The sequence below is a fragment of the Pipistrellus hanaki genome, assembly GCF_964339955.1.
Source record: "Pipistrellus hanaki genome assembly, chromosome: 16".
Taxonomy (NCBI): Eukaryota; Metazoa; Chordata; class Mammalia; order Chiroptera; family Vespertilionidae; genus Pipistrellus; species Pipistrellus hanaki.
Window position 1 is genome coordinate 20,680,218 of NC_140518.1, and position 15,245 is coordinate 20,695,462.

General features: G+C 36.0%; 1 protein-coding gene across 19 annotated transcripts in view; it reads right to left on the reverse strand.

Moving 5' to 3' along the window:
• The window catches only part of BCAS3 (BCAS3 microtubule associated cell migration factor), a 463,099-nt gene that overhangs the window by 404,158 nt on the left and 43,696 nt on the right, over positions 1–15,245 (reverse strand). For all 19 annotated transcript variants that reach the window (XM_084861666.1, XM_084861664.1, XM_084861665.1 and 16 more), the window contains exon 6: positions 12,379–12,460. In XM_084861666.1, coding sequence (XP_084717792.1) covers positions 12,379–12,460 — 82 coding nt within the window. The remainder of the gene's footprint in view (positions 1–12,378; positions 12,461–15,245) is intronic.

Genomic DNA, 15,245 nt, shown 5'->3' on the forward strand with positions numbered 1-15,245 from the left:
AGACCGTTAATAATCCTTGCTTCATTTCTCTTCAATGGTATAGACCTCTTCTTTATATTTTAATCATATAATAAACACCTATGGACCCATCACTGAAGATGAGAAAACATGACCAACACTTTTCATTTACTTACATATTCATACATCATAAACCCTGTCTCTATATTTTGTGCTTCTCATTCCTTTTCAGACACTCAGTTGTATTGTTATTTTTCACATACATTTTAAAATAAGATTTTTTATTAGCTCATGAGTCTAGTTGTTTCTGTTAAATATAAAGCTATATACTAGTAAATTCTCTTGGGTTCAAATAAAATTCTCTCCATATTCCACCACAAGTGAAAATTCCAAAATATTAAAGTAAACCCATATACACATAAAATGTGCAAGACACAGTAACAGCAACAAATTGGAAAATCTCAATGAAACTAGGTTAAAAAGTAGGTGCCAAGAAGATACTTCAAATGATAACAACTGAGGCCCAATCCTCTTGCTTTTAAGACTAAAAGAATCACAGGCAAATGGGAGGAAAAATACAAGATGCCATTCTCTGAAAGGCAAGAATCATAGTAGTCCCTTGATGATAGTCAGAGGGGAGGGAAAGTTTAAGCCTTCTTTACCTATTCATGAGATCAAAAGAAATAAAGGAATCCCTTGGTGTTTTTATCATTTTCTTTTGCTACTACATCTGGCACCAGACAGAAAACAGCACAATTAAAGCTATAATACTCTTGCAATTCTTCTATAATGCTTGCACCTTTTAAAGGATCCGTGATTCAACTTCTCCAAAGATACATTCAATTTTAAACTACCCTACAAAATCCATTCCCAATTTATTTGTTTTCTTTATTTACAAAAATTCATATGAAACTACCCAAAACTTATAATTAAAGCAGTGTTGAACTTCCGCATCCAGCCATAATAAATTAACAGGGATTGGATTTTTCCCATGTAAGAAACAGATCAAATGTATGAAAAGACAGTTTCCAGACACAGAACAACAGGTAGTATGGGACAGTGATCCTTGAAACAAGGAGAACAATTGATATGAGCCCTATGAATGCCTCAAAGAACTACTCATTTATTTAAGTACTGTCAATGACTGCCTCTGCTTCTGCACTTTGACAGAAGTGAATAGTTGTGACAGATGCCCACAGCCTAAAATATCTCCACCTGGCCCTTTCAGAATATGTTTTCACACCCCTGCCTTAGACAAAAGGCTATTCCAGACATACCAAACAAAAAGCCAAGTAATTTAAATATACCCCAGAACAAAGACCAACAATATTAAAAGGAATACAAAACAGCAACCTTCGGCAGCATTAAATTCACAATGTGTAACACCCAAACAAATATTTCAAGGCATGTCAGTACACAATGCAATTAGACCCATATTAATGAGATAAATCAATCAACTGAACAGTGGCATTTACACTACTATGATAAGCATACTCCATTTATTCAAGAAGATAGAGAAAAATACAAGCATGTTAAGATATTGAGGGGGGAAAGAACAAAAAAAGAAGACATTGGAGATCTCTCCATATAAATGCGTGCACATACTCATGTGATTCTTTTAGTCTAAAAATGGAAAATACAGTGTTTGTAATGAAAAATACATTGGATAGGTAAATGATATATTAGATACTGCAGAAGAAAACTAGAAAACATGAAGAGGCAACAATAGAAGCTACTGGAAACACAAAGGGGGGTAATGACTGAAGAAAAAGATATTTGAATATACACTGAGAAAGACACTGTCCAAGAGAATAAGACAAGCCAAGACTGGGAAAAACTATTTCTAAATTATATATAATATAAAAGGCTGTTGTCTAAAACATACAAAGAGGCCCTGGTCAGGTAGCTCAGTTGGATAGAGCATCAAGCCCATATACCAAGGTTGCGGGTTTGATTCCCAGTCAGGGCACATACAAGAAACCACCAATGAGTGCATAAATAAGTGAAACAAATATCTCTCTGGCTCTCCCTTCCTTTTTATAATCATGTACTTGGTGAGGATTTTTTTTTAAGGTCTGATTTTGATCATTTCATTTATAATTTCAGATGGCTATTCTCATTTTTTTATTTGATAACCTAAGGGGGGAAAATAGACAGGTATTTGTTTTAAAAATTCTTGTTACACACTGGTTAACAAATCACTGAGCTAGGAGAATGGCTAAAATTTATAACACTGACAACAAAAAAATTAATTGACTGTATGAAGAAGACTTTCTCAACCTAAATGATTTTGTTCCCAACAAGAGAATGGCAAAATACATAAAGCAGAAACTGAAAAAAAAGTTATAAGAAGAATACACAATTATTTTTGGGATATTTCAATAAATATATATATATATATATATATAACCCTAATATGCAAATAGGCCAACCAGCGGAACAATTATGACGGGCACTGACCACCAGGGGGTGCATGCGGAACATGGCAGGCATCAGTAGCAGTCGGCAGAGCACGGAATATGGGGGGTGTCAGCTGTGGCAGGATGGTGGAACAGGTGAGCAGGGGCACCAGACCAGGGCGGGGCAAGCCTCTGGTGGTTACTAAAAATTCTTTGCTCCCATGTGCCACAGTCCCGAGTGGTGCTCACACCCACTACTGGTGCTGGAGCAGCCACTTGCACCCTCTGACGGTGCCCAGCGCCAGCTCCAGCTCCAATTGTCAGTGGGTACAAGTGGCAGCTGTTGGCCCCATTGCCCCTCGGGGCCTCTCTACCTCCCCATGCTCTTGAGAGGTGATCAGGGCTGGCAGCCACCTCTCAAACCTGCTGCCAGCGATGGTCACTGGTCCTGATCGCTCAGTGATGGCCCTAATCACCCCAAAGGGCTTCTCCACCTCCCCCTGCTCCTGAGGGGAAATCAAGGCCAGCAGCCACCACTTGCACCAGCTACTAGCACCAACCCCAATAGTTCTGCATCGGTGGGAGCGGGGCTGCCAGCAGAGGACATGAAGGATGGGCCGAGACCTGCCCTTGTGCCCACCACAGCCTCGCAAGCCCACAGTTCCTTTCAAGGTGCACAAATTCATGCACTGGGCCTCTAGTATATATATATAACTAATAGAATAAGCATAAAGACAACCTGTATGGACACAGAAGAATGAAACAAGATACACCATTTTCTGGGCCATAAAATAAATCACAAAACACTTAACAGAATAGGAGTCTTTATAAACTATGTCTTCTGATGACAATAAGATTAAATTAGAAATTAATAAAGAAAATCAAGAATAGCATTCAAATTTAAAAAAAAAAACAAAAAACCTTTTAAATAACCCATGAGTCATGAATAAAATCACAAGGTAACTGAAAAAGTGTGTAGAAGTTAATGAAAAACAAAAATCACAAACTACAAAAGAAAAAAATCTACAACTTGGATTTTAAAGTTTTAATATAAAAACTTCTGAAAATTAAAAAGGTTTGTTTTTGAAAAGCCTAAATGTACTCTCTGTAGGAGGATTCTGATAATGGGGGAGGATTTGCAGGGGTACAGATAGATTAGTATAAAGGAAACCTTGGTATCTTCTGCTCAATTTTGCTGTGAACTTAAAGCTGCTCATAACAGCGTGGCAGTCTTGTATGATAGTTCCAATTAGTCCATATCCTCCCCAACACTTATTATCCCTCTTTTGTACACAGCCATGTTAGTGGGTGAGAAATGGACAAGAGGACTTTTGACAGTGATGGAAAGGCTTTCTATTTTGATTGTGTAGTAATAACATAACTGGATTCATTTGGCAAAACTCATCAGTTTAAATAAAGTAATGGTTTTCACTGCATGTAAAATTATTTCTCAATAAAGCTGAATATTTTCCAAAAAAAAAAAATTTCTTAAAATAACTATGACTTAGAAAATAATGAGTTTTCCCTTTCACACCTAGGAATGTGTTATGATAAATGAACACAGATTTCCAAGACCACAACTTGTCCAATTCACTAAGACACCCACATTTCTTTTTTACAGTTCTACAGTAAAAAGCATTTAAACTGTACTGATAATAATCAGCATCTCCATTACAAGTCTGTTTATTTGGGTCACAATCATTAAGCTCACATGTAATTTAGTTGCTTCATGTTACACCTTTGTTTTTATCTGATTCAAGATATCCGTCACTAACCCTTTTGAAGTACTTTTAATAGTTTATAGAGAGTCCTGTAAAAGAGAAGCGACATTTCTTTTAAAGGGCTGATTTAATTTAGGGTGAGCGTAACTTGAATAGACTACAGCTGTCTTTGTGGCATACCTTATCCTGACAGCTTAAAAATTTTTAATGTACTTATGTAGGATAATGACTTCCCTATATACTGTGCCATACTGACTATTTTTAGTGCTCTTCACCTTTAGACTAAACAACCAATGATTCCAGGTACAATGAAAACACTAGCAACTGAAGATATTTTAGACCCTCAAAATGAAAGAAAAGATGGAAAAAAACAGAGCTACTTTATACATATTTCAATGAACACACAGAGACATAACCTAGAAACACCTCGATTTGGTAAAAATGGTTTCCCTGTAATACTGGAAAAATCAAATACTGGGAGACATGTGAGGCCTAAATGATTAAGAGGTAAGCTTTTAAACTTCCAATCCCAGATCCACCACTTATCAACAATGTGTCTTTCTATGCCCCTTACCTACCCTCTTTGAGCTCCAAGTCTCATCAGTGAACTGATGAGTAATGGACACATCTTGCAGAATGGTGGAAATGTGGTGATAATGATATAATCAACGTAGCATTTGTGTGGAAAATATAAGCATTATTATTCACCTGATTTATAAATTTACTTCCTCACTTTTCTGTTCTGTATACTTCCCTCTCACCATGGTCCTCAGAGAAAGGTCCCTAATTAGAGTTCAAATAGGTATAAACTGAGACTACTCAGATCAATTTTGCAAATTCAACACCATGACATCACAAAAACTAAAACACTAAAAATAGCCACACTTCCGCCGAAACCAGTTTGGCTCAGTGGACAGAGCGTCAGGCTGCGGACTGAAAGGTCCCAGGTTCGATTCCGGTCAAGGGCATGTACCTGGGTTGCGGGCACATCCCCAGTAGGGGGTATGCAAGAGGCAGCTGATCGATGATTCTCATCAATGTTTCTAACTATCCCTCTCCTTTCCTCTCTATAAAAAAAATCAATAAAATATATATTTTTTTTAAAAACTTAAAAGAAATTTAAGATGAACAGAACAGAGCATTTGAGAGCTTGCTCCCTGGCATATCTTGTCTCCAACAAGCTCATAAAAATTCTCTATCACTCCGGACATTTCTTATATTAACATTTCTGCCTGTCAATGACCAGTGGAAATCAGTCCTAACTGACCAGTGTCTCCCTGTGAGCACAGCAGCCTTCTTGGAAAGGGTCCTTGAGGCATCTCTTTAGAAGAGCTGGAGCTCTGTGGTTACACTCCGTCCGATCACCATCGGGTTTGGGGAGATGATGTGACTCCCCACCCGCACCCCCAAGCCATACAACCATCAAGTGGCAAAGGCCTAAGCAGAACTCAGGTCTGGATGCTTGCCTCTCTCCTTGTGCCCCCACTGCCCTCTCTTTACACACAGACCAGGAGCCAGAGATATGTGCAGGCTGCCCGGTTCCATGAGGAAGACCATTACTGGGGAGACTGTTCCACAACAGACTGGAAACAAGCACAGGTCTTGCCAAGTGAGAATAAAAATACCATGCTGAGGAATAACCAACGGCTCTCGTGGCACAGCTGGTCTGCCTGAAGAGTTCATGGTTAAGAGTTCAGTAACATGCAAACACCACAGTCAAACGGCAGGAGTTCCCAAGATAGCAGAGAAACAGGAACCCACCCCGAAGGATGAGAACAGCGAAATGTTAAAACTCCGCCCATCCACATGGCCAAGGACAGGGAAAAATAAACCATGACATCCTGTTAGAGGGGGATTCACAAAGAAGGCAGACTCTTGAAATTAGAAAGAAAAGAAAAAATACAAGATATTAATAGATGAAGGCTAAGCACTGTACCAACTTTGTATAGTTAAGAAGCTGTGTGTCTTCAAAATGATCTTGACAATAAAAATCTGACACTAAAACAACAAAAGAAAACAAACAAACCAAACAAGATGAACGGAACACATGTTCCCCAGTCATAATTTATCTAAGTACCACAACGCCTGGCCAAATTTTGCAGAAACCTAAATTATTCCAAGTAGTAAAGGTCCCAATGATAAAGACTGTTATTTAAAAAACAAACAAAAAAACAAAACAAAACAGCAAACTGAGAGGTAATTAGAGCAGAAAACATTATGAAAGCCTAAATCTCATAGTTTGGCCATTTACAATGTCAATAAGATGGTTCCCTCTTTGCAAGATACTGGTGATGGCCATAAGCAATACCTTTGGAAGGTTGCTAGTGTTTAGGCAGGGGGAAAAATTTACCACAGACCTTCAAAATTTCTGATTTCATCGAGCTGAACAAATCAAACTTTAAAAAACACATTTAAGTTGTGTGAAAAGGATGAAACTGGTAGTTGTACCTTAAGAAAAATAATAAAAACTTGAACACCTATTTGAAAATTGACAACAAAAAAAAAGCAAATGAAAAAAGGTTTAACAACTCTAAAGTTGTTCTACTCATGTTTGTTTCTAGAAAAATAATTTCAGCCATTCATATTAAAAACCAGAAACAATTAGTATTTTTAACTGCATGGCTGGACTGTGTACATTACAAGCTCCAGAAAATAGTTGGCATTTATATTTCAGTAGGAAAAACTGGGATGGATTTAAAGTTTTCTTAAACTTTTAATATTTTTTGAGATGTGAAATTGCAAATTCCTTGGATAACAGAACGAAAAATCAAAGTAGCTTTTCAGCAGTATGTCAAAATGAAATAATCTAGAAAAAAAATAAGCCAAATTGGCTACCCAGTGTTTTGGATGAGTACAAAAATCTGGCTCATAGACACTTGGGAATACTGTTTCCAAAGAATCCATCTGGTCTCAGAATAAAGGCCCTAGCTTATAAGAATTTATTCTAAACTGTTCTTCTTTTTTTTTTTTTTTTTAATATATTTTATTGATTTTGTACAGAGAGGAAGGGAGAGAGATAGAGAGTTAGAAACATCGATGAGAGAGAGTCATCGATCAGTTGCCTCTTGCACACCCCCTACTGGGGATATGCCCGCAACCAAGGTACATGCCCTTGACCGGAATCGAACCCGGGTCCCTTCAGTCCCCAAGCCGACGCTCTATCCATTGAGCTAAACCGGTCCCGGCTAAACTGTTCTTAAATGGAGAAAGTTCAGATACTAAGTACATTGGACTGTTAAAAATGACAACTATGGTTGAATCTGCATTTCTCAAAAATCTAGTTCAGATTAAAGACCAAAATGATCATCCTTCTGTATGAATGCAAGCCTAATATATTATAATTCCTAATAGAGTTATAGGCTTGCTTAAGAGTCAAAACAGTGTTGCCCATGTGGTCACTGACAGATGATTTTTAAAAATTATTTACCCAAAAGTATAGTTCTAGCCCTAGCCAGTTTGACTCAATGGGTAAAGCATCAGCCTACAGACTGAAGAGTCCCGCATTAGATTCTAGTCAAGGGTACATGCCCCGGTTTCAGGCTCAACATGCAGGAGGCAACTAATCAATAATTCTTCATCATTGATGCTTCTATCCCTCTCTCCTTCTCCCTACCTCTCTGAACTCAATTTAAATTTAAAAATATGTAATTCTGGTTTCTCTTTTGTAAAATACTGAATAAATTAACTTTGGGGGCATCATTCATATTCCACATACCATGCAAGGCACTGATTCCAAATAAATACATTATATTTGAGGAAGAACCATAACATAGAATAAATTTAAAGTGTATATATATGATTTCACATCTTTTTTTTCTAATATTTAGTTTTTATTTATTTTTCTTGCTTTATTATAATAGTTACGGCCTGCATTTTTTGGTAAATATAAGTTGTGATAGAAGCCATCCCAAACTCACAGGAAAGTGTTTAACATATCACTATTGAGTATGATGTTGGCTTGAGATTTCTTTTTATAGATAATCTTTATCATACTGATTATGTTTCTTTCTATGCCTAATTAGCTGAAAGGTGTTTGGTTTTTTTATCATAAATGGCTATTAAAGTTTATCAATGGTTTTTCCCCACTTCTATTGAGATGATCTTACGGTTTTCTTCTTCATTCTGCTGATATGGTGAATTATAAGGACTTTTTTTCAAATGTTGACCAATGTTGTAGTCCTGGAATATCTGTTACTTGGTCCTGATATGTAATTCTTTTCATATACCGTGTTTCCCCGAAAATAAGACATCCTCCAAAAATAAGAACTACTTACAAGTTTCCTTCTGAGTGAAATATAAGGCATCCCCCGAAAATAAGGCCCCCCCTAGGCTAAACATGAGAGATTTGGTCCACTGATTCTGAAAGAAATGGAGTCACAAGAAATTCACCAGGAAATTCAGGAATTGGATTGCTATGATGATGTTCCAGAAGATGACATGATTGTCATTGAATAAATGAGTAAATTCTTGATACTGTAGGATTCATAGTTTGTCTGGTTTGTGTTGACAACTACCTTACTAATGTACCTTATACAGGTAATAAATTTCCTTTAGTTTCATTTAACAATAAATGTGTACCGTATTCTTCTTCATGGAAAAATAAGACATCCCCTGAAAATAAGACCTAGCGCATCTTTGGGAGCAAAAATTAATATAAGATACTGTCTTATTTTCGGGGAAACAGGGTATCACTGGATTCTATTTGGTAGTAATTATATGTAAATTATACCAAGGAAAAAAGGAGAGGGAAAGGGAAATGGAGGGAAAGAGGGATGCATGGGTATGAAAAGATGAGGATAAAGAATTACCATGCCGAAACCGGCGTGGCTCAGTGGATAGAGCATCGACCTGCGGACTGAAAGGTGCCGGGTTCAAATCCGGTCATGTATCTGGGTTGCGGGCACATCCCCAGTGAGGGGTGTGCAAGAGGCAGCTGATCGATGTCTCTCTCATCGATGTTTCTAACTCTCTACTCTCTCTTCCTCTCTGTAAAAAATCAATAAAATATATTAAAAAAAAGAATTACCAAAGAAAAAAGAAAATCATGACAGCAGAGTAGAATTATTTAATTAGTAATCCTCATTGAGACAATCTTGCAAAAGAACAAGAAACAAATTACCTTTTAATTAATCTTTATAGGGGAGTGTAACAGCCAAATAATACAGTACCAGAAAGAGAGAACCAAAAGAAAACAGGAAAATAAATTATCAAAAAAGCAATGTAAAAAATTTTCTCAAAATTATGTATAGTCCTTACATTTCCAACTGAAGGAGCTCAGGACAATCCATGAACCAAGAAATAAATGCCACAGAGGAAAATAAGCCAATTACAAAGAAAAAGGTATCAACATGGCTTCAGATTCTTCAACCACAACACCAGACCAATGCCTTCAAAATTATGAAGTAACATTATTTAAAAACAAGTATTTATTACCCAGCCAAAGTATCAACCAAGAATATGTAAGAATAAAGACATCTACAGACAAACAAGAGCTACCACAAATCAGTACCAGCCAGTGAGGCGCAGTTAGTTGAGCATTGGCCCATGCACCGCTATGTCACTGGTTCAATTCCTGGTCAGGGCACATGCCCTGTTTGAGGGCTAGATTCCCAGTAGGAGGCATGTAGGAGGCAACCAATAGATGTTTTTTCTCTCTTTCCTTCTTTCTCTTCCCCATCCCTTCCTTCCTCCTTCCCTCTTACTTGGTTACTGTCTTTTAAAAAAAATCAATAAAAACATATTTTAAAAAGATCTAACACATCATTTTCGGTTCTTATAAGTGTATTTCTCGTATCACACAATCTCACTCATCTAGAGGAAATAGTGAACAACATGAACTGATGAACAAAAACAGACCCGGAGACAGGGAAGCATCGATAAGACTATCAAACCTCAGGGGAAGGTGGGGGGGAAAGGGGAGAAATCAACCAATGGACTTGTATGCGTGCATATAAGCCTAACCAGTGCTCATGGACTACAGGGAGGTGGGGGCATACGTGGGGAGAGATTTGGGATGGGAATAGGGGGGTGAGGACAAATATATGATACCTTAATCAATAAAGAAATTAAAAAAAAAAAGATATAATACAAATCCTTTTGGTTTTTTTCCAGGAAATTTCTTAAGGACTTTATCCCATCAAAATGAGCACACAAAGCAAAATGGACAAAAGGTACTCATTTTTCCATTATAAATATTATGTGATAAGTTATAACAAATCTTAAAAAAATTAAAAAGAAATTAACCATGAGACATGTTATTTTTGCAAGTCATAACAGAACATTTAGCTATATGTATGAAATTAAATTTTAAATCTGTTATTTTTTAAAGTAAGCATATTACAGTAGATGGAAGAATCTTTTTTCAATTAGACAAAGTAAATTAAACATAACAAATTCTACTAGTAATATTAACTTTTATAGCTTTATACTCTCTCATGAGCAAAAATTGAAAAAGTTGAAGAACTGACATAGACAAAAGAGCTAAATAAATGAAATGAAGTAAGAAAAATTTGCCTCTGTCAATTACATACAAAAGAAACAAAGACTTAGCACAGTCATTTAGTAATAAAGTTTGTGTGGTTTTTTTTAAATATATTTTATTAATTTTTACAGAGAGGAAGGGAGAGAGATAGAGAGCTAGAAACGTCGATGAGAGAGGAACACCGACCAGCTGCCTCTTGCACACCCCCTCCTGGGGATGTGCCCACAACCAACGTACATGCCCCTGACCGGAATCGAACCCGGGACCTTTCAGTCCGCAGACCGACGCTCTACCAATGAGCCAAACCGGTTTCGGCTAAAGTTTTTCTTGATTCTAACCACCCAAAGAGAAAGCTGACTATTCCAAAAATAATAATGTTCTTTGTCAAAAGATTTCACCAAAACATAAATACATCAGAAATAGGAGCAAGAGAGTGAGAGTGCAAAGGAGAGACGGAGAAAAAGAGAGCTGAAATCTGTACATGCCATAAAATTCAAAAAGAATAAAAATGTCCACATGACTTCAGGATACTACTGTCTTACTACCTTCTTTTCATTTCAATTGAGATTTAATCACCACATTAATCCCTAACATTAGTTTTAATAAACATCTCCTGGTAGTTTTAATAAACATCATTCTCACCAATCTAGAGTATTAATAACTGTTTAAAATTGCCGGGACCGGTTTAGCTCAATGGATAGAGCGTCGGCTTGGGGACTGAAGGGTCCCGGGTTCGATTCCGGTCAAGGGCATGTACCTTGGTTGCGGGCATATCCCCAGTAGGGGGTGTGCAAGAGGCAACTGATGATGACTCTCTCTCATAGATGTTTCTAACTCTCTATCTCTCTCCCTTCCTCTCTGTACAAAATCAATAAAATATATTTTAAAAAAATAATAAAATAAATAACTGTTTAAATAAGTATTAGAAGGAAGATTTCCCAACTTCCGTTTAATTTATGTTCTAAAAAAGATCTAACACATCAAGTTTTAAAAACATAAATTAAAATATCTTAATAACCTTTTTTAAAAGATTTCATAGTGTGCATATAATAATTAGTAGGATTGTTTTTAGTGCACATGCTAAAATGCTGAGTGATCACAGATAAGTTAATGAGAAAATACAACCCTTAGGAAGCTCACATCATTAAAGAGTCGGGAGTTACATAGGCATCCAAATAGCAGACTTAATTTTAAAATGTGCTTGATTCTGTAAAAAGTAAAAATAACATATGATATGTAAATCAACATTAAAAAGTATTCATTGTTAAAGCAGAGATCAAAGGTCAAAAGCCAGAAACTGTACTTCTGACATAGCTAGAAATGCAGAGAGCAGATTCCTCTCTAATCAAGACAATGATGAAAAACCAAGCTCTCCAAGGCAGGCAGTAACTTCGAAAAGGAGTTAAGACACAAGAACAACAGAGACTTGGGGAATGCCCAGAGAAGAAAGCTAAACCAGAAACATAACAAAAGCGGCACAGTCAGCGAGGAAGGGACCTGGGAGGAGCGATGCCATGAAAACCAGGAGAGAAGAGGCCTTCAAGAAAGAGCCAGCCAAGTCAGAGGCTAAATCAAGATCAAAGAGGATGAAGATAAATCAAAAACACAGCAGAAAGTGAATGGCCATATTGAATTGGTTAAGATTACCTATTTCCATCTCAACTGACGGGACTAAAAGTTTATCTTGGGGGGGAAGAGGAGAAGGGGTATAGACACTTGGGAGAAAACAGACTTTAGTTATCATTCTTGCTGTCTGTAGTCCAAGACCAATAAAAGAAATGTTCTGAATGATTTGTTTCTTCTGAAGGGCTGCACTCACCAAACTGTGGAGCAGGCAAGATCCTGGCCGCCCGAATTGGGCCATTGCGAACAGAGAAGAGCTCCTGTGCTTCCCCACTGATCTGCAAGAAAGAAAGAAAAATTCAGTAAATGAAAACACAGCTCAGGACATTAATATATGAAAATGAGATCTCCTAAATGTTATCGTAACTTATTGTCTATATGTAACACATTCATACACATTTATGGTTAATCATATATATTAAGTATACCATAACTTAAGTTATCATTAATACTGTAAGAGCATACACTTGATATGAATGGTAGAACATGTGGTCTGTCTGGAAGTCTATAATTTTTAATCTTTAATAAACTACTATAAATAAGCTCAGTTCCTACACGACTGCTTTCTAAAGCAACTATGGTTTTTTGAAAAACAGATCTTAAATGTTGCAGTAAATTTCAAAAATATGTTGTAAAAGAGAAAAAGCAAAATATATTGTAAAGAATGCTAAAGTGAAATGTCAATGACCTAGTTACCAGTTATGGTTCTGCAACTGGCTGTTAACCACCTTGAGTAAATCATTTGACTTCCATAAACATTTTTTATGTCCTTTTTTCTTTCCTGAACATATTTTTAATAAAAACTGTATATATTCAAGGAGTAAAACAGGATAATTCAATATACATATACACAGTAAAATGATTACTGCAGACAACTCCTCAGTTACCTTTACTGTGTGATAAGAGCACCTGAAATCTACTACTTAGCATTTTTCCAGTATGTAGTTCAATATTGTCAACTATAGTCATCATGACTGAACATTAGATCTTACCAACAATGCATCCTTTGACTAACATCTTCCCACTTCCCCCACCTTCCATAAACCTATTCTTTTACATTTATAAACTGAGAAGCTAAAGGTGCTAAAAGACAAAGATACTTCTAATTTCAATATTCTATGAATAAAAAATTAACATATAAACTTCATTAAATGTTACTTTTTTTGGTATACACATAACACCATAATGAATGACCATTTATTTTGAGTCATATCAAATTTATTCCTCAGATTATATAAAGAGTATAGCAATCTATTAAAACAAAGGTAAAAGGGATATGCAATTACATGTGTCAAGTGTAAAAAAAAAACAACTGTTTTTCTAAATTAGTGGCTCAAGAAAAAAGTTTGCTGCTAATTGAAATATTGAATAGATTAAATGTGAATTAGTTAAGAAAGGCTTTCCAGAGTACTTTAAGTGGTAATGTAGTTCCTATTACATTTTCATTTTCTTCCCCAATACATTTTCATAATTGTCAATTGTTTGATGGAATATGTAATGTCAAATAAGGAAAATGGCAAACATTATACAACTAGTTCTAAATACTCAAGAACTTTAAACAGATATAATAATGATAAACATTCAATAGAGGAAACATGCTGATGGTATTTTTTTTTAAATAGGCCTGCCAGACAAGCAGTTTAAAATATCAACAGTGCATCTATTATAAAATAAAAGGCTTATAACTCTTCCAATATTAAACTATAAATTTGTACAGCTGCCTTTTAGATTAACTACTTTTTTAGATCTTCATCTTCTATGAGAATTTAAGTGCAGCAACCTATAAATATTTTTTTCTTATAAATGTTAAATTATGGTAATGCCTAAAGAGCCATCATATTCATTTTGCTTATAAAACTTATTACAACTTATTTATTGGCCACAATGACAAGTCCCTCTAACAGCACCTGGGATGCAGAGACATGAGGAATGCTTGGCTCTTCAGACCAACTATGCAACAATAGCACCACCTATCACCAATTAAACACAAAGGCTATAAACTCAGCATAGCAAACTATAAGAATTTTCCTCTCTACATATTCATTCCTCTGTGAACACTAATTTTGTAAATGAAAACCATCGCCATTACATACTGCAGCTCTTAAGTCTACATTTTATTATAGAATAAAATTTAAAATTTAGAAAAAGCCTTTAAAAGTCAATTTGTTCAGCACCCAAAACAGTAATTACTCGTTCTCTGAATTCTGGAAATCACAATCTCTTTCATTTTAAGCACACTATGACTGAAAGGTTTATCACAAATATAATCCAATTATGTTATAGATGCATTATTGGCTCCTTCCACCAAATGACGAGTCATTTACTTGTCTGCTGGGCAATGGATAAATAATATTCTTCTTCAATACATATACTGTTTCTATTGACAAGAAAATAAAAAATAAAATTTGCTTTGAAATTATAGTTAGAGTAATGAAAACCACTTCTCACTATTATAAATAAGATTTGTACCTATAACAAATCACTGTATTCCAACACAAAATCTACTCTATACTATTATTTTCATTTGCCACAAGTCTAGCACTTAACTTTTGGTTCTATGAGCCCTGAAGTTTTAAAAAATTAATCATATTTAACTGAGCTGCTGTACTAAATTACTCTGAACAATAAAGAAACAAACCTTTATCCGAGAGATGCAAATCAAAACAACAATGCGGTACCATCTCACACCTGTCAGAATGGCCAACATCAACAAATCAACAAACGACAAGTGTTGGCGAGGTTGCGGAGAAAAAGGAACCCTCGCGCACTGCTGGTGGGAATGTAGACTGGTGCAACCACTGTGGAGAACAGTGTGGAGTTTCCTCAAAAAACTGAAAATGGAACTCCCATTTGACCCAGTAATCCCACTTCTAGGAATATATCCCAAGAAACTTGAAACACCAATCAGAAAGGATATATGCACCCCTATGTTCATAGCAGCACAATCTACAATAGCCAGAATTTGGAAACAGCCTAAGTGTCCGTCAGCAGATGATTGGATCCAAAAACTATGGTACATCTACACAATGGAATACTATGCTGCCATAAAAAAGAAGGATTTCT